This window comes from Clarias gariepinus, chromosome 21 (assembly GCF_024256425.1).
Source record: "Clarias gariepinus isolate MV-2021 ecotype Netherlands chromosome 21, CGAR_prim_01v2, whole genome shotgun sequence".
Taxonomy (NCBI): domain Eukaryota; kingdom Metazoa; phylum Chordata; class Actinopteri; order Siluriformes; family Clariidae; genus Clarias; species Clarias gariepinus.
The window spans coordinates 9790810-9810608 of NC_071120.1; the positions used below are offsets into that span (position 1 = coordinate 9790810).

General features: G+C 37.7%; 1 protein-coding gene across 1 annotated transcript; it reads left to right on the top strand.

Annotated features, from left to right (window-relative positions):
• Positions 1-145: 145 nt before the first annotated feature.
• On the top strand, positions 146-18532 carry gda (guanine deaminase). The gene is made up of 14 exons (XM_053480873.1): positions 146-411; positions 5151-5239; positions 5420-5591; positions 5878-5965; positions 6756-6861; positions 8589-8616; positions 9525-9632; positions 13567-13671; positions 14920-15017; positions 15866-15933; positions 16198-16344; positions 16533-16657; positions 17924-17951; positions 18203-18532. Exons 1-14 carry the CDS (start codon positions 295-297, stop codon positions 18268-18270), a joined length of 1347 nt encoding a protein of 448 aa, XP_053336848.1. The 5' UTR covers positions 146-294; the 3' UTR covers positions 18271-18532.
• Positions 18533-19799: the final 1267 nt, after the last annotated feature.

Genomic DNA, 19799 nt, shown 5'->3' on the forward strand with positions numbered 1-19799 from the left:
ATCCTAATCTATTTAACGAACAAAGTAACATCTCCACTGGTCCACCTGACTCCTCACCTCTCTTGATCCTACTCATTTGATCTATATATTTAATTTCCTCTGATCTCACTCATCTGCACCGCCTCTTCCTTCTTGACGGTTGAAGCGCGCGCCCAGGCTCCAGTCGTCATCGTCTCGCGCACGCTCACGCCCTGTATAGATATATAAAAAAAAAGAGGCAAGGGCACAGCGCGTGCGACGTTTTCAACTATTCAACTCTCTGTCTCTCTGTCTCCCTCTGCACGTGTGTTCGCGATGAGCAGCGACGGCAGGATCACGAGCGTTCACCGGGGCACGTTTGCGCACTCCACCCGGGACTCGGAGCTGCGCGTGCTCAAAGACTACGTGCTGGGAGTGAACGAGCACGGCAAGGTGAGTCAGCGAGGACTGAATAAAGCACACCGCGACACACCGCGACACACACCGGCACCCGGACGAGAGAGATACGCGCGGGGAGAGAGATACACGTCAGCGGCTTTGATTCTGTTCAGCCGGAATTGAATCTATTATTTCTAACCTGTAGTTCAGTGTGTGTGGAGTCTTAAACATGGTGTGTGTGGAGTCTTAAACATGGTGTTAATTAGTAATTGTACATACAGTACCAGTCAAAGATTTAGACACACGCCTTGTAATTCAATCTTCTGCCCTCTACAACAACACTGGACTCCTTATTTTATTTTTAACAAAAGCCATGAATCAACCCAAATTGAATTACATAATTAAGTAACAACAACAAAAACAGTGAGCTGTTGCTTTAAGACACAAAGTTCATCTGTTCTGGAGCAGCTTTCACAAGAACAGTATTGTCAGTAGTGCATTTGCAGAAGCTCTCAAGCACCATGGTGAAACTGGCTCTTATTCAACATGAGGAGAAGTTCATGTAGAGTTACTCAGAAAACACTAAATATCTAACAGCACTTTGGATTAGAGCCGTTATAAAGGTTTAACAGCATAAGTAGCAGATACAGCTCAATATCAACTGTTTAAAGCAGATTATGGCATACTTCAGATGACTTTGGCTCTGTTTTACAATAGAGAAAAAAGTAAAAATAAAATAAAATCAGGAAATAGAACATGTGTCCAATTTTTTTTCAACTTTTATTATGAAAGCCCTTAAGGCGTGTAAATGAACTGAATGAACTTAATGTGAACTTGATAGTGTTTAACACTGCTCACTGCTGCTCAATCCTGCTGAGTATTAATATAAAGAAAGAACACTAAATGAATGAATGAATCTCGGAGGTGAGTTGATTTTTATACTGCCACACGGACACACTGAGCAGTATCGAGCAGTTTTATACAGTGTTCAAGTTATGAACACTCACTCTGAGCTCAGTATGTTTCAATACTGCTTGATTTTGATTTATTTGAATGAAAAATTGAAAAATGATAAGTGGAAATTTTCATCACAAACTAGGCAGTATGATGATTTACATTTTAACTAACTGTCCGGACATGACTAAGCAAAAAAGGAAGGAGAAAAAGGTCACGTGGGCTAAGAAAAAGGGCAGATTTATAAGACCACCTTTATGTGAATGGAATGAAATGGATTTATCATCGTTTTTTTTTTTCAGGATAACCTAGACAATGTGAAGAAGTGAATTTTATTTCGTTTTAACCAACTACACAAACATTACTCTGGTTCATAATAAGTCATACACGCGGGGACATGGCACAGATTCATACATGGTATTATGGTTGTTACAGTTACTGTACGTAACTGTGTGCATCTACAGAGCATGCGCGGCCGCCACTGCTCCCGCCTTTATATCTGGTATCCGCTGGGTTGTAGCGCCTGTCAGTCCACCGCTCGCGCTCTCTCTCTCCCTCTCTCTCTCTGTAGAGGATCGGGGATGCGAGAGGGAACTGTCCGCTAGAGATGTCTCTAATCTCCCCGACAGAAGTTTAAACCGTGTGCAAACACACATTCTTGTGTCAGTATAAACGGGCAACCCGCCAAAATATACTGTGTGTGTGCGGGAACACATGACTCAAGCTTGAGCAGAAATGACTGTAAAGAAAAGGGATTTCCGGAGTCTTTCATTAGAGAAGCTCAGAGTCTCTGTGTGTTAGAACTTTTATAACACGTTGTTCTGCTTGGAAAAAGCTCCATGCAGTGTGTGACCTGACCGAGAACATTTTGTTCAAGGTCCCCGTCTCCTCCTCCCCAGTATTCACAACACATGATCTCCCTTAAAAACCCCAAGCAGTAAAGATCTCTCTTTTTTTAAACCAATATCTAGTATACATGTGTGTTAATGGGGAGGCTTCAGATATCAAACTGTGCATTTGAGTTTTCTGATATGTCAGATTTCAAATTATCATCACTTTTATAACATGCTAATGTTACTACTACCGGAATATAGGAATAATGTTGCAAAAATGTCGACCTCTCAAAATTAAGATATTTTCATCTTTTTTTGGGTTATAGAAACAACTAAAAACAACCACAAAACACATGATCATGTGTATCTGTGCTATTTGAATACATGTCACGTTTGTATAGTATAGGCTAAATTGAAATAAAGTTCAGTTTATCAGATTGCTCAGGTTTCACCTAAAAATGGGATATGTCACTTTATATACAGTCCTGAGCCTGATAAATGTTTATTAAAAAAATAAGGGAAAAAATAGTGAAAATGTTCTTGGGTTTAATAGCTACAACCGCCCATTACCGCTTATCATCATACACATTCTGTTTTTATCGCACTGATATGATCATGTGCTTTCATTCATTTCATTCTCTCCTTTTTTTCTGTTTTAACATGCTGGTGCACCTAATGTACAGTTTATTAACTTCTCTCCTGTAAATACAATCATTATGTACATGGACATGGAAACAGCATGTTCTTATTATCTTAAACCATTTTTACCTCATTGTTGTTGGTCTTGCAACTTAATATTACACACTGTACACCCGAATGAGTTGTCAAAACTCAAAAAATGTAAGGTAATCAGTGAGTTTTTAGTTTGTTGTACTCATTCATATTAATTGTTCTTTACTTGCATTATTAAGTAGCCTAACCAATACTATTTAATAGCAATTATAATTGTTTTTAGTTGTTGCAAATCAAATGCTGTTGGTCTTTCGGCTGCTCCCGGCAATCGGTCGTTCTACATTGTAAAAATGCTGAAGGCGTCCAAAATATACAAAATAGTTGATATTGAGATGTATCTGCTAGTTATTATTATACTATGTAAATCCCTTATAATGCCTCTAATCTGAGGTGCTGTTTGTTAACTGGTGATTTCTGAGGATACATGAACTCTAAATTAACTTCTCCTCCACAGCAGAAGTTTTGCTCTCGCTTTCCTTTGATGATCTTTTTGAGAGCCATATTTCGATATGTATTATAGTTTTGAACTGCCTGGGATTTTTCTAGAATGTGGAAAAACAAACTTTGAACTGGTACTGTATATACATCTGCACAGATCATGTGTTTACTTTTAGCCAGAGTGCAGCGTTCATAATGATAAACATGAAATGGATTTTCTTCAGTAACTTCCTTATGGTTTGAAGTAAGGTGAAAGGATAAATACAGGAATAAAAACTGAACAATAACCTTTTATCTAGCTGTTACTATTATGCAGTGCCTACTAGATAAAGAAGCTACTTTAGATTTGATAAGGTAATGTTACAAATGTTTTAACATGAGAGAATTGTACACTAAGAGTAGGCAGGTGAACTTTGGCAGACAAAACACACAAATGTGCAGAAAAAATAGGGAAAATACAGTTTAATGTTTAGAACATTAAAGGCTATTGATCCATAACGGTCAGTTGCTCAACGAAGCAAAGGAAAGCTCAGGAAAGATTGCTTAGTAAAATACTGAACAAAATGCCAGTAAATCACACGGTTACTTGCTTAATTTAATGCTGCAAGGTTGCTTAAGTGAGCTGCTGGTAAACCACCAGGTTGATTACGCAACCGAGTATGTGCAAGCCTATAGGACAGACTAGTCTGAATCCACATACAGTAGGTGACAGGTGAAGTAGGCCAGTAGCAGGACTTTCAGCCATAGAATAAGCTGGAGAAACTTTAGAATTATCAGTAGGACTTGTGTGCCTTGAGCCTCAGGTTAGGAGGAGCAGTTAAGTCTGTAGATGGATGGAGTAGATGGGGCTCCCTAATGGACTGCCCTAAAGTACGTTCGAAAGGCAGGATGAACACAGGCTCAGTCTGCACAGAGACACTTAATGTTTTGCTTTCAGAGTGAATGAGGGATAGTATGATGTAACCCTCAGAAAATCTGAAAGTGATGAGCATATTTGGGAAAATCTTGAGCATCTCGCAGACATACAGGTCTGGGGGGAGAAGCAGCATGTTTGGCTGAAAAAATAGTGAGGAAAGAGAGAATTGTCAGTCTTAAAAAAAAAAAACCCTCTGAAGCAATTGGAAAAAAAAAAAAATCAAAAGGGCAAGTGTAAAAATACAAGCGGAAATGTACAGAGGCTGGGCGAAGAGGAGAAAAGCAGTGAAAGCTAATTTGGGGAAACCCGCGTGTGTGTGAGTGTGTGTCAGGTCATATCAGGACCAAAACTGTCAGAGAATTAATTGTATTTAAAGAAAGATAAAATGAAAAATTATATGAAAATATATAATATATTTAGTTATAGCCATAACGTTGAGGGAGGATAATAATCAAAGAAGGTAAGAAAAGAAATAGAAGATGGGAAAGGGCACAACAATTAGTCAAATATGAGCTGCAGATTATAGGTACAATGATTTTATTATGTAATTAAAGAGAAGGTGATGATTACATCATTTATCACAATACAAAAAAAAATAACCTACAAAGAATATAATAATTTTGTAATAAAGAAAATGTAAATACTTACAGATGGCATATGAAGGAAAAGTTCCAGTAATCAGGAAAACCGATGATGAGATGGGAAAACAAACAAACAAACAAAAACACCCGATGCTTGGGCCTGGCGATAAAAAAAAAAGAAAAGTATAAAAGGGAGGACTCTAAGGATTTATCACCACGAAGATGTTTTCATACCACCATGTGTGTGTCTAGACGTGTCTCAACCTAATTGTGCTAATTATATTCTAGTAAGCTAATAATTACTGTCAGTAATTATTTTCAAATGCTGTTTTCTTCCAGATTGTCTTTTTTGAGGAAGGCAAGAATGTGGAAAGCCTTCGCGAGAAGTGGGGCTTCAAACCCTCAGATGTTAAACAGCTTGAGACTCAGTACGTAACTTCTTCTTCTTAAGAAGAACTTTCAACTTATTGTTAAGATTATGCTTTTAAGTGTTGTATGGTTTAGGATCAGTCTGTTTAATCTCATTGAGCAGAATCTATACAGAAGGACAAACTGATATTCAGGATCTCGATGATGATGTGATAGATGATGTTCATACTCCTCTGCAGTGAGTTTTTCATGCCGGGAATGGTGGACACACACATTCATGCTCCGCAGTACGCCTTCTTGGGTACGTGCCTGGATTTGCCACTTTTAGACTGGCTTAACAAATACACTTTCCCCGTGGAGTCGAAGTATAAGGATCTGCAGTTTGCCAAGGAGGTCTACACCAAAGTTGTGGTGAGTCCCAAAAGCATGATTAATTAAATCAGGAATAAATTTTTTTTTCTTTATCTTAAGTTACTTTATTTAAAAAAAGCATTTTGGCATGTTACTGACAAACCTCAAAACCACTTTCCACTGTCACTGACTAAGCATCAACTGTACTGTAAGTGCTGAGAGAAAAAGAAGAACAAATGTAAAGTTAACCTTGCTTTACATATTTACCCATTTGTGCTTGTGTGTACTCAACTCTCAACACAACACTCTTGTGACTAGCCTTTTTTTATTTTCTCACTCATTACAGAAAAGAACTCTGTGCAGTGGCACCACAACTGCATGCTATTTTGCTACAATACACACTGAGGCCTCACTGCTGCTTGGGCAAATTGCAAGTAGGTTCACTGTACACACACACACACACACGCACACACACACACACCACACACACACACACACACACACACACACACACACACACACACACACACACACACACATATTAGGACCTTTTAAACTTTGGAGTTTGGCTGTTAAGTAAGAGTATACAGCCATGTTTTGATTATTGTGCAAGACAACACGATGTTTATGAACAAAACAACCAGAGGTTGCTATTAAACTCAACACATGGTTTGAACCTCACACACTACTTATCACTAACACTAGTTTACTAACTTTAAAATACTTTTATCAAGCTGGATGCATAATATTTGTTAATCATCATACAGGAATAAAAAAAAAAATTAAAATTTGGTAATTTTAGAAAAAATAATTGTGTGTAAATACTGAAACGAACCCTCAACTGATTTGACTTAAAACTTCTAATTTTTGAAGAGTTACAGTACTCACACTCTTATGTACAGTATATGGATTGAACTGTAAAGTTTAAACATCTTGTTTATTTTAGTAAACACAGCGCATACAATCCCTAGTGTGCTGCGTGACTCACTAAGAAACCCTCCTGGTTTTTCCAACACGGCATCCAGGACAAACTATCAGTGTGGGAAAAATTCTGCCCGAGAGTTATTTTATGATATCAGCTGTAAAAAAAAAAATAATGTTGAAGATTTACTGTCAGCTCCAACAACAAACAAACAAGATGTGGCTAAAAAGTGGCTAAAATTAAAATTTTGGATCTGAAACAAACTGTAATCTAACGCCTTTTTTTTTTTTCTCGTCCTGCAGATGACTTCGGGCAGAGGGCTTTTATAGGGAAGGTGTGCATGGACCAGAACAATATGTTGGAAAGCTATAAAGAATCGACTGAGGAATGCAAAAAAGAGACTGAGCGGTAAGTGTTAGTCAGAGGATGAAGGGCATAGTAAATCAGTACTAAGACCTTTATATACAATACCATTTAAAAGTTTGGACACACCTTTTAATTTCATGGTCTTTGTTAATTTTTATTTCTTTCAACGCTGTAAAACAATGCTGAAAGCGTCCAAAATATGCAATAATCTCCTTTAAACAGTTAGGCCTTGTTCACACAGGCGTAAAACGTTTGGATAAACGACCTTGCTCTGAACGTCCTAGACGTTTATGTTGCATTTTGTAGTGGCGATTGATTGACTTCTACACCGGCGTTCGTTTGTCTCTGTCTAACGTCAGCCTGCAGCCCAAATTGTAGTTTGTGTGTTAACCTGTGGGGGCAGTGTGTCGGGAACTGGATATGAAAGCCCGCCGCTACCGGGTTCACTCTCTGACTGCACAACGTCGGATTAAAGGAAGTTTTTTGTGGTACATGAAGAAAGTTTTTCAACAATTAATTATTTTTTTTATTTTGCCCTTTTCCGCAATTCCCTATGTATAGCATGTAGGATCATGGGATATATCCGGTCCTCCGAAGCGTAAAATGAACGTGAAGAAAACGCACTAGAAGCAGTTTCCTTGCGTTCGTTGGGATTTGAACGCCAAGAAAAAGCTGCATGCAACGTTTTCTTGATGCCGTATAAACGCGCAGCCGGACAAACGCACGTCACCAAAGCCCGTGTGAACACTCTCATTGACTCCTATGTGTAGAAAACACTCGCTGCTTGATCCGCGCTCACCGGAATCTACGAACGCAAAAAAAACCACTCTATTTTAACACCCGTGTGAACAAGGCCTAAATGTTGAGATGTGTCTGCTACCCATGCTCTGTAAAGTCCTTTTGTGTAATTTCATAGATTTTAAATCTCTTTTAAAATCAGTATTGTTCTGTATTGTAGAAACTTAATCACTAAACAAAAACATTGAATTAGAAGTTAGGTCCAAAAAGTAAGGTATGTCCCACCAAGAACGGGGAGAACATGCAAACTTCATGTACACAGACCCTGAGGTGGAAATCGAACCCGACCCCTGGAGATGCGTCCCGACAGTGCTAACAGTTTAAAGCCGAACGTGCTGCCAACATACAGACATATTCAATTATAAATTTAATTGACTATACAGTTCACTGTTTGCAAAAGAATATACAGGTATAGATCACTAATCTGAGTTAGCTTTCTAGCACTTTGCTAATAAAACCGAATATCCATTATCCCAATTTGTCTGTCGAACATGCTGGCTGTTTTTTTTTTTTTTTTTTTCCTTATTAAGGAGTGCTGAGTTATGTTTTACATTTCTATAAGTCTGTGCCACCGAATTAATATAGAAAATCCCTTCGTGCTAGTTAAAGCTAGACTCAAATGTCATGTACCGAATGGTAAGAATTTGAATAGGCGTACTGTTACACCCCTAATGATATATTGTGTAGAGGCCATTATTCAGAACTAATCTCTGAATTCTGGCAATGTCATGTAAAGGTGGAAAGAAACGTTAATAAATTTTAGAGCATTTCATCTGAATGTAAAGGTAAAACGTGAGAGGAATTTGTGATTGTAGAAGTATGTATTTATTGTCTTTAAAGTCAGGTTTCATAATGGCCAAAACAGTACACTTAATGGCTAATGATAAGATATCTTAGCTGTAACATGACTACCAGATGATTATGAATACCTTTAAATTCCATTTCTGTTTGTTTGTCTGTTTATTTACCAGTTTTATCAAGGAAATACAGGATAAAAAGGTAAAGTGCTGCATTCCTCTTACAAAGCAATACACACACAGAAATTGCAACATAATTGAGATATAATGAGTAATAAAGCAATCCATAAGAAATTAGTCACAGTAATCAGCTGTCAATGACCTGCGTCCTGCTTCTCACATGTAATAAAAAAAAACTCTTTAGTTTTTTTTTTAGTGCCTCTAATGGCACATTGACTTAGCAAACAACTGTGATATATTGAGGGACATGGCATAGTCTTAAGTCATGTGACATGTATATTAAATGTATGTTACGTAATATTCAGACTTTATAACAGGTTGCAGTATATCTATGCAACTTTAAACTGTGTATCTGCCCACATACATACTGTATGTTTAGGAAATACAGTAATACAGGTAACAAATCTGGGGATCTGTGAAAGTAATTGATTTTTAAAAAATGGTAGCTCTGGTAATGTAATAATAACTGCAGTTAATCATTTAATCTTTAACTAAAAATGAAATTTTGTTCACACTGGAGAAAACCTCCCCCTCCAAGACACACAAGAATGCACAAGTGTGCCCACGTCTCTACTGTGGCAACCATCCTACACTGCTGTGCAGAGCGTATACATTCTGAGTGGGCCCGGTCGCACAGTGACTGATAACTTTGAAAGAGTGTTCTTCATAAAGCATGAGCTTTGGGCAAACATTCTTTTTAGCGGGCTGTGTTTTTATAAGAATGATAATCTGCATTTAGATCTATGAGAAAGACAATTGAGGTATGAAAAATCTGATGTCATTACATAGAGGGATGCACAAAATAGCGAAATAGCATCATATCAGGACTCGAAAATGTAGTTTCAGTTAAGCAAGTCAGTGTAGTATGTACTTTGTATAAACTATCCAAATTCAATAATGCATACTTTGTGTGTGTGTTTATGGTTTCAGTTTGCTCATGTGAAACCCATAGTGACTCCGCGTTTTGCCCTATCGTGTTCCTCTGCCCTGCTTAGCAGCCTGGGAGAAATTGCCAAGAAAAATGATCTCCACATTCAGGTAAGCCTCTTAAAAACCATTAATATGGGTTTACCACAAAATACTTTCACATGGTATACAGTAGCTATGGCTGGCATGCCCAAAGCATGTCCCAGACCCCATAACACTAAAAATGATTTCTCATTATTATTTCTCATACATTAATTCAGTATAATTTACGTCACCTTCAATGGCGTTACTGCATGACCCACAATGTTATTTGCCTACCTGCTGATAGTGGTACTAGTAAGATTCAGCCCTTGATCCAGCTTTAATGCTAATACTACCACATTCATCTAATAGATTGCAAACTAGTAGAGTCTGAAGAGACACAGAAACAAGGAGGGTACTGTGCATTCAGTACACTACGCATACTACACACAGGTCTGATGTCTTGGGGCCTTTTATAGGGTAGCAGCGGATGAAGGACCATAAGTGGAAATAAGCTGGCAGACGTTTTACGGCCTTGCCCAGCATTCTCTTGCCAAGGTGCTGGTTGAATATGTGAATGGTCTCTTTGTTTTCATTTTTTCCCAGCGGAAAACTGTGCACTGGCTCTAGGCCCACAGTGACAGGAACGTTCTCAGCTCTAGGCTGCGATGAAGGGAAAGTCTATCAGCATTACTGTCCTGTGCCACTGATTGGTGAAGGTCTGTGAAGGTGATTTCCCGCAGCAAGTGGAACCAGCAGATTATGCAGTAGTTGGTATCTTTCGCTCACGTAATCCATTGCAGAAGAGCATGGTCAGTGACCAGAGTGCGAAAGCCTCCCACTCAAGTGTTGCATGTCATTGCTCTGCTGGAATAAATTTCCTGCTTGCACACAAGACAAGGTGTTCCGTATCACTGAATGCCACACTTTGCATGCGTCGGTGTGCACCCTGAAAGGGTGTTTGTCAGAGTGCACCCAGAAAGTCTTCACCTCTGCTTCAAGGCCCAGCCAGAGGAAGGAGTCTTAAATCTTTTCCACTAAGTTCCCTAGAAGTTGAATATGTGAGAGGTTTTACTGCGTCTATCTGACTCTGAAGCACTATAAGGAGAATCTTGTGTGAGGTTAAAGACGGTGGGAGGTTGAGCTGGTACAGTGGCATTCAGAAAATAAGATGCCAGACATTCCACAGACCAGCGGTACATGCTCTTCCAACACACTGGCTGCAGTGCTGACTGCTCTCTGATAATCACATATCATCACATAGCAAAACTAGTCAAAACTGATTTTATTTGGGGTTTATTTAAGTTCAAATGTTAACATTGATGTTTGCAATTTAAGTACCTGAGAACATTAAGTTTATAAGCTTTGCACACTACAAACAGGTATGTAGCTAATGGAAATGGAAAGGCTTTTTATACTTAGTTACTTACATAGGAACCTTGTTGGCAACCAAGTTGTTGGTGATGGACAGGATGACAGATGAGGTTAGACAGGAGTCTCCATGGACTATGATGTTTGCAGATGACATTGTGCTTTGTAGCGAGAGCAGAAAACAGGTGGAGAAAAATTTGGAGAGGTGGAGGTATGCTCTGGAAAGCAGAGGAATGAAGGTTAGCCACAGTAAGACGGAATACATGTGTGTGAATGAGAGGAACCCAAGAGGAACGATGAGGATACAGGGAGCCGGGGTAAAGAAGGTGCAGGACTTTAAGTACTTAGGGTCAACAGTCCAGAGCAACGGAGAGTGTGGAAAGGAGGTGAAGAGGTGGGTACAGGCAGGTTGGAATGGGTGGAGAAAAGTGTCAGGTGTTTTTTTTTTTTTTTTTGATGACCATCAAAATATTATCCACCACAATTAAAAGTCAAGTCTACTTGTAAACCATTTTACCTCCTGGGTGTGTAGACTGGATATACAGTGAGGTCAATAAGTATTTGATTACCCTGTGATTTAGCAAGTTCTTTTACTTAGAAATCATGGAGGGGTCTACAATTATTCTGAATATATCTTAAAAATGCAATTCCGGAAAAATCCGGAAATCACATTCTATGATTTTTTTTACCATTTATTTGTGAATTACTGTGTTAAATAAGTATTTGATCACTTGCTTATCAGCCAGATTTCTGACCCTCAAAGACCTGTTATTTTGCTTTTAAATAGTCCATATGCTTCTTACAGAGCTACTCCTTGGTTTTCCTGGCTGTGTGCTTTGAGTCATTGTCATGTTGGAAGACCCAGCCATGACCCATTTTTAATGCTCTGACTGAGGGAAGGAGGTTTTTGTCCAATATGTCACAATACATGGCTCTGTTCATCCTTTCCTTAATACAGTGCAGTCGTCCTGTCCCCTGTGCAGAAAAACACCCCCAGAGCATGATGCTTCCAGCCTACTTTGGCAAAGTTCTACTTTGGTCTCATCTGACCACAGGACTTTCTCCCATGACTCCTCTGGATCATCCAGATGGTCCCTGGCAAACTTCAGACGGGCCTGGACATGGGCTGACTTAAGCAGGGGAAGCTTACGTGCGATGCAAGATTTTAAACCATGACGTCTTAGTGTATTACTGATAGTAGTCTTGGAAACGATGGTAGTTCTGGGCTAATTCTTCACCATTCTTAGCATCATTAATACTCCATGTATCTACTCAGATTTTGGCTGATTGTGGGGTGCACAGGTGTCTTTTTGACAGCTAATGACCTAAAACAGGTGATACTAATTACTAATACTACTAATTTAGAATCATGAGCAGAGTGTTGCTGGACTATTTAAAAGCAAAATAACAGGTCTTTGAGGGTCAGAAGTCTGGCTGATAAGCAAGTGATCAAATACTTATTTGACACAGTAATTCACAAATAAATTGTTAAAAAAAATCATAGAATGTGATTTCTGGATTTTTCTTTTTAGATTCTGTATCTCACAGTGCAAATGCACCTATGCTGAAAATTGTAAAACCCCTCCATGTAAGATTACTCATCTAAGTAAGAGAACTTACAAAATCACAGGGTGATCAAATACTTATTGACCTTACTGTATATTATTCTGAATGATTTCACACATAACAGAAGAATGAAATAAGCCTGTGCAATTATAAAATACAGTATACATTTACAATATTATGAATGAATTGTGGGTTATTCATTTCCTAATGTCATTGATTTTACTTATAATTTTTTTATTGTATTTGCAGTATAAAGTTAAATTGCAAAATTATACAATTTCTCTCGCAAGGATTTCACTAAATTGATTCTCTAAAATACAAAACAAAGTGATATTTGTTCAATATTGAATATGTCTTTTAGTTTCCAATTACGGAGCAGCAACCCTCCTGTGAAATGTAGTTTTGTTAAAATACAAAGTGAAATTTCAAGCACCCAAATACAGTAAGACTTCTTCTCTTACAGTAGGCGTATATTTACTTTGTTACTGTCCACCACCGATATCATATTTGTATTGTAGTCCAAAAAAGGTTCAGCTATTGTGACTGTGTACAGTATTTTCTTTCCCACATATTGAATCTAGAAGACAGTAGAGTCTGTTTTTTGATGGATAGCAGGTTGCCAAGTCATTCATTCCTTTTTGGTGTGCTGCCATTTTATTATTCTGGACACTTGGCTTACCCACCTTAATTTTTAACTGATATACTGACACAAATCAAGACATTGAGTCATTGTGCCATTATTTATAGAAATTCTCGATGCCACAATACACTTTAATGTTTGTAGAAAATACTGGGTAGTAGATCATGCTGGGGAACAAGCATATGTACCATGACCCAGTTTGGCCATTCTTCTCTAATTTCTGTCATAAACAAACTGTTCCTGCAGACAGAACTGTCCCTCCCTGGATGTTGTTTTATCTTTCTCACTATGAATTCTAGATAATGCTGGGGTGATCAGGACAAGTTATTGGACTTTTTACTCAGTTATTGGTCACGTTGGTTTCTGCATTTAATCTGTGTTTTTGGTGCAGAATGATTTTTGGGAGGTGAAAAACGATTCGGATTGAAATGGTTTTTGCATTTCCAGAGCCACATCAGCGAAAACAAAACGGAGGTGGAGGTTGTGGAAAGTCTCTTTCCAGGAAGCTCATACACAGACGTCTACAAGGAGCATGGCCTGCTTACAAACAAGGTGAGAACTGTATTTTTATTTATATTTGAACAATCTCTGTAAATATATGGGATGCTACATTTCTTCCAAATGTTTATCCGTGTTGCTGTCACATCCAAGCTTTCGGTCCTGTGTCTGTTTTTACACTGTGTGTAGGCCAATGATGAGTGTGGCTTTAGATCTTCTTTAGTGGTCCTTCTGTCAGTCTTGGCCTACCTCTTGGGTGGGCCATTAGTGCGGGATCACAGCGCTCTCTTGTGGTGAGCAAGTACTCAGTCCTTGGGCTCTGATTAGCTCAGTGACTGGCAACTGACATGGCCTGTGGAGTACTTTGATTGTTTTGTGCCCCCTATAGCTGATGCTAAGTATTGATCACCAGCACTGCGGGTCAAAGGCAACTAGTATTCTCATTGATAAGTTGCTTCTGTCAAAGCTGCAGATCAACAATGTAAAGTTAGGCATGATACAATCTTCTGTCAAGTCACTTTCCAAAGCATTCATTAGCTTTGGTTGTGTGGGTTACAGTGACATATTAACAACGGCCATAATTACTGAGAGCACAAGGCTAAGTTTATTAGGCATTAGCACTTGGTTTGCAAATTAATTATCTGATAAGGACATTATAGTTTGCACTTTTTATTTGGAAGTGTGGAAACACTGATCCTGGTCAGGTTGGTGGCTCCAGAGCCTGTGATGAAACTCTAAATGAGAGTTCCTTCAAAGACACATCACACAGGACAATTTAGAGGGAACTGGTGGCTCAGTGGTAGGTGTTTCGCTTGCCATGTCGATTCTGAGCCAGTGCCCAAACCTCAACCACTGGACTCTCCCAAGGGTTGCGTCAGAAAGAACATCCGGCATAAAACATATGCCAAGACTAGATGGTCTGCTGTGGTGACCCCTTGCCAGGAGCAGCCGAAAGACCAACAACAACAGTTAGGAGTATTAGGATGCCAGTATTGGGAGGTAGAAAAAAATAGAGAGCGTGAAGAAATCCAGGCAGACACACAAGAAATGTGAAACTGCTCAAACAATAACCCAAGCTCAGTTTTGAACTCTATGCTGTTCATATGACAGACGTTCGCATCTGAGTGTTACCAACAATGATGGAAAAATGCAAATATTCCTTGAAATCAGCTTTTCTCACTTTATCCATGTGCAAATAAAAATATTACTAAGATAAGAAAGAAATTTGGAAATTTATAGATAAAAATGTAACAATTTGGTGGAGATGATGGTGATGATAAACATTACAGTAATGATTGACAGACGGTGATGGCTCATGCGTGCCACCTGACAGAAAGTGAGCTGAAGACCTTCCATGAAAGCGGAGCAGGAATCGCTCACTGCCCCAACAGTAACGTCACGTAAGTAATGTTGACTAAAGACATTAAAAATCATAACAATACAGTTTTTATGTTGTCAAACATTTCATGTTTTACATCAGTTAGAGAATCCAATTTATTTCCATATTTTCAATCAATTAAAAAAACTGAGATTTAAGCTTAAACTATATCAGATTTTCAGTGGGTAAAAGGGTATACTCTTTTTTGGTACTCAGGAACACAGAACCTGGATGAGGAACATTTTTTTTCCATTCTTCACAAAATTGCTTTCACTCTTGGTACACTTTTTCAGTTTTGTTAAAAATAAATGTTCATAATATTGGTTTATTATTATGTATTAGGTTTCCCACCGCAAAAAAATTCTTATTATATTAGTAGCTGAAATATCTCTGATTTCTTTAAATAAGATTACAACAAACCACATTTAAAATTGAATTTATTGTTTAGATAGATGCTTGTGGTATTTTTAGTTGTTCAAGAGAAGCTCAGAAAAAATGGACTCGTGGAAGACAAATTGTCTTTTCTTTTTTTCTAAAGTGAATGGCATGGACTTTCAAATATTATCCAGAGTAAAAAAGAGACTTAAACTGGCAAATCAGAAGCTTCTAAAATCAACTGGATCAATTTATGGAACTTCTCAGACAGTTTACAGAGACAGTCAACTTAGTGTATGTTCAAGTTGTACCCACTGGAATTTCAATGTAATGATTTAAAGCTTTCTTTTTTAGTTTCTTTTAAATTTACATTTGAAATAGCCTAGCCTATATGTTGTACATTGCTTTATGACAAGAATTTAGATTCAGGAGAATTGCTGAAATTTTTTGATGCATTCATCATTAGTTGTGATTTCTCTCTCTCTCTCTCTGCAGCTTGATTAGTGGCATTCTTAATGTTAAGAAGGTTCAAAAGTACAATGTCAAATTGGGCTTGGGCACAGGTAAGTTCTGACAGTTTTGCTAGCAATTGTTTATAGTAACAGTTTAGAAATATTTAGATCAAAATTAGATCAAAAATGCGATCTAAAGTCTATCTCCAGGAAAAAAAAATAAGTGTGGTGGAATATAGATATGTTTTAATATGGAAATAGAAATGAATCTGAAATTAGTATTAAACATAAACTTTCCTGCCACAAAGCTCACAAAGCTCCTTCCATATGAGAAAATAATGGTACTATAATCTTTAAAACGCTCCTTCACTGCAGATGTCGCGGGTGGCTATTCCTCATCCATGCTGGATTCTCTTCGCCGCACTGTGGACTCATCTAAAGTTTTGTGCATACAGGGTGCTGAGACTCAGCCCCTCACCTATAAGGAAGCCTTCCGCTTGGCTACATTGGGAGGCAGTGAAGGTACAAAAGTCTCTTAAATGAATTGAACTCCAGTGAGGAAGTCGTGTAAAGCGAACAAGCAGTTTAACCACTGGAACTGCAGTTTGCAATTTGCTAAATCTGTAATGAATGTTTAAATTTGTAAGCACAGAATTTTACATCAGATATAATTTTCCAAGTGTAAATGCTGAATCTTTTGTATCCTGCAGTGCTCTCAATAGACGATTGCACAGGAAACTTTGAGGTTGGAAAGGACTTTGATGCCCTGCGTGTGAACGTCTGCGCTCCTGGAAGCCTGATTGATTTGTTTTCTGACGATAAGGACAAAACTGAGGTTTGACTTTTTCTGACATAAACAATGCTTTAAAGAGTTATTGTTATATAAGCTACATGTTCTGCCTTTATAAATATGATGTATAAACATTACTAAGGCATTATTAGGATTACTAATGTAATGATGTGTAAAGAAAGTACTGTGCTTTTAAAACCTTTGTGTACTGCAAAAAAAGTACACAACTTTATACATTTATTAAGCAAAACAAGTAGATTTACATTTATACCATTTATCAGATATGATATAGGTAGAGCCCGCACTCAAAAATATAGCTTCAGCAAAAACTGTTATTTTAGTTTAACACCAAAGGGGTGTTAATAAATAGTAGCTCTGGCAGTAGTTCTGGCTGAAAATAAATAAATAATAAATCAGAGATTTATATTAATGGCACTAATTTCAAATAAATTACGAGTTACGGAGTAACAACTCACAAATGAGGATATTCTCATATTATGCATCTTGGGTGACCATTTAAATACCAACTAAAGAATTATTACTAGTGGTGTAACAGATCATTTTGATCCATATGGATCTCTCTGCTCAGTTCAGCACATGCTTGACCTTTATATTAATTGCAAAGTTTAACTATCATACATTTGTAACCATCATAGTGTGAATTGAAATTTAGCTGCTACTGTATGGGGTTAGCCAAAAGAATGCATACACTTCACTTTAGTAAAAGAATGATGTATAATATATTAATAATATTATCATATTATTATAATAACATATGGCAATAAATGTAGTTTATTAATACAAAAAAGGGGTTATTTTCTTGAAGTGTGTATACATTTTTTGTCGGCTGACTTCGTAAATGTACATACTTTGTTACGCTAAACTTAGCCAACATTTTTTAAACATGGTGATAAACAGCAATCCACTGTTTTTTTTTAATCACTATTGCTCAAAAGAGAAATCATGCACCTTCATTATTTGAACAATGCTGAATAAAAAAAAAGCCTGTGTCCATGTCACCTAATACAGTAAATCACAATAAAACATGCCTCATATTGCTCTTTACAAATTGAGTTTAAACACTGTACAGTTTAAATGTTGTTTGTATTTAAGACCTTGGGCGGACGTTCTTTGCTTTAAGTGTTTTTAAAGTTCTACAAGTAATCTGAAACCAAGGTCCATCATGTGAGTTTTGTGATCTGTTGCACCACTAGTTTAAAACAGAGTAAATATGTGGTTGTTAAAGTGATAAAGTTGTTAAAGTAAAACTGTTCCTCTTATGCCATCACTTGTTGTGCTTGTTTTTTTTAGGTTATTTTAGAGAAATTTCTACACTTGGGTAAGTATAGTCTCTTGTATATTGTCCTTATATAATCATGTAATTTGTGTGTTTTATTAGCGATTTATTAGCATTTAATCATATCAGACATTTTTTTGCTAAATTTGCTACTATTAAATGTAAAACCAAGCACGGTTATCGCCTTCCATTTGATATATTGGAAGATGCATTAACATATTTAAGGTTTGATGACGATGGCAGTTTGATTTTAAATTCATAAAACTTAATAAAACATAAAACTGATTTTACAGGTGACGATCGGAATATTGTCGAAGTCTACGTGGCTGGAAAACAAGTGGTGCCTTTCCCCAAATCGTAACTTTGGGGAATCTAGAGCCTCCTTGGGACCAAACTTTACCAACAAGTGGTGCCTTTCCAGGAGATGCTAAAGTTGTGCTTATATCGTATCTTATGCATCTTTTTTTTTATTCAATTAAATTACACTTTTATTTCTAAAGCCCTTTTAGCAATATACATTGTTTCAACTCTGCTTAACAAAATCAAATTTAAAGATTTAAAATCACATATTTGTTTTACTCTACTCACTGCTTATAAAAAATAAAAGCAACATTTTACAGTTTTGCGTTTTGTCCTAGTAGATGTGTCGTGCAATGCTCACTCTCATAACCAACCTAAGGGTGATTAATTAATAGATGTCAGTCCCGCATTTAGTGCACTTGCTGTACTGTATGTCTGTAGGCAGCAATGGCTTGCTTTGTATACTGTGAAATCCACACACACATTTCACTCTTTTCCACCTCTTCCACCCTTTTCCACCAATGTTCCACATTATCTATCTGTGTGTGTGTGTGTGTGTGTGTGTGTGTGTGTGTGTGACAAGCGATACAAGTCTGCCACGTGCAGGTGACTTAGTGCATCACAACAAGGCTCATGCTGATGCTAATGTGTTACTTTTCACCTGGACAAATTTGCTTTACTTGGTAATCCTAAACCAGACAAAACCAGTCGATCCAGCCTGTTTTTGGCACGGGCTGTGGAAAAAAGAGGAACATTAATCTTTTCTCCTGACATTTTTATATCAGGCATCTCTGCTTGTGGTTGAGAAGGCAGTTAAACTGTTACAGTATTAAAATGCACAGGGCCGGAGACCCTTTTGTCCATCTCTCTCTCTATCTCTCTCTCTTTATCTCACACACTTCACACACACACACACAGAGAGTTAACAATTCTGCTTTGTGTTTAAAGCCAGACAGGTCAGTTTCGTGGTGGCTGATTGCTCTCAACACTGTAATTACCACACAGCTTCTGCAGCTCACACTATGCTCACAGTGTAACTTACAAAGGCTGTGTATGTTGGAGGAGAGGCCACATTTACTGTTTTGTCCAACCATTTCAGTCCAGCAGAGTGTCCTGAGTTTAGGGACGCCGACTTCACATTGAATGGAGTTTCTGTCTCTTTCACTGTTCTTACATAATTTTTCTCAGTTTCTTACTCTCAGTCTTCTTTTTTTTTACTTTCATTCAAATATGTATAGTAACATATGATCCTTTTACTCACAGGACAGATGTTATTCTCAGCGTTCACTGTTTACCTCTTCAAAACAAACAGCACTCAGCAAAAATGAACAAACATGACTTCTGGAGAGATGATTACACTTTGGGTTGTGAAACACAATTCACACCTTATTACATGGATAATGTGATCACGTGACGATCTGAAGGTTTAAGCCTAGTGTCATGGCCTGCTGATATTGCACATTTGCACACTGCACATGAAAAAAGGTGTGATCATGTGCTTGAAGAGAGTATTTTAGACATTTGACCTTAAGCTTATTTGGATCCATTACAAAACCCAAACAGTTACCTTTTTGATTACCACTTCTTCCT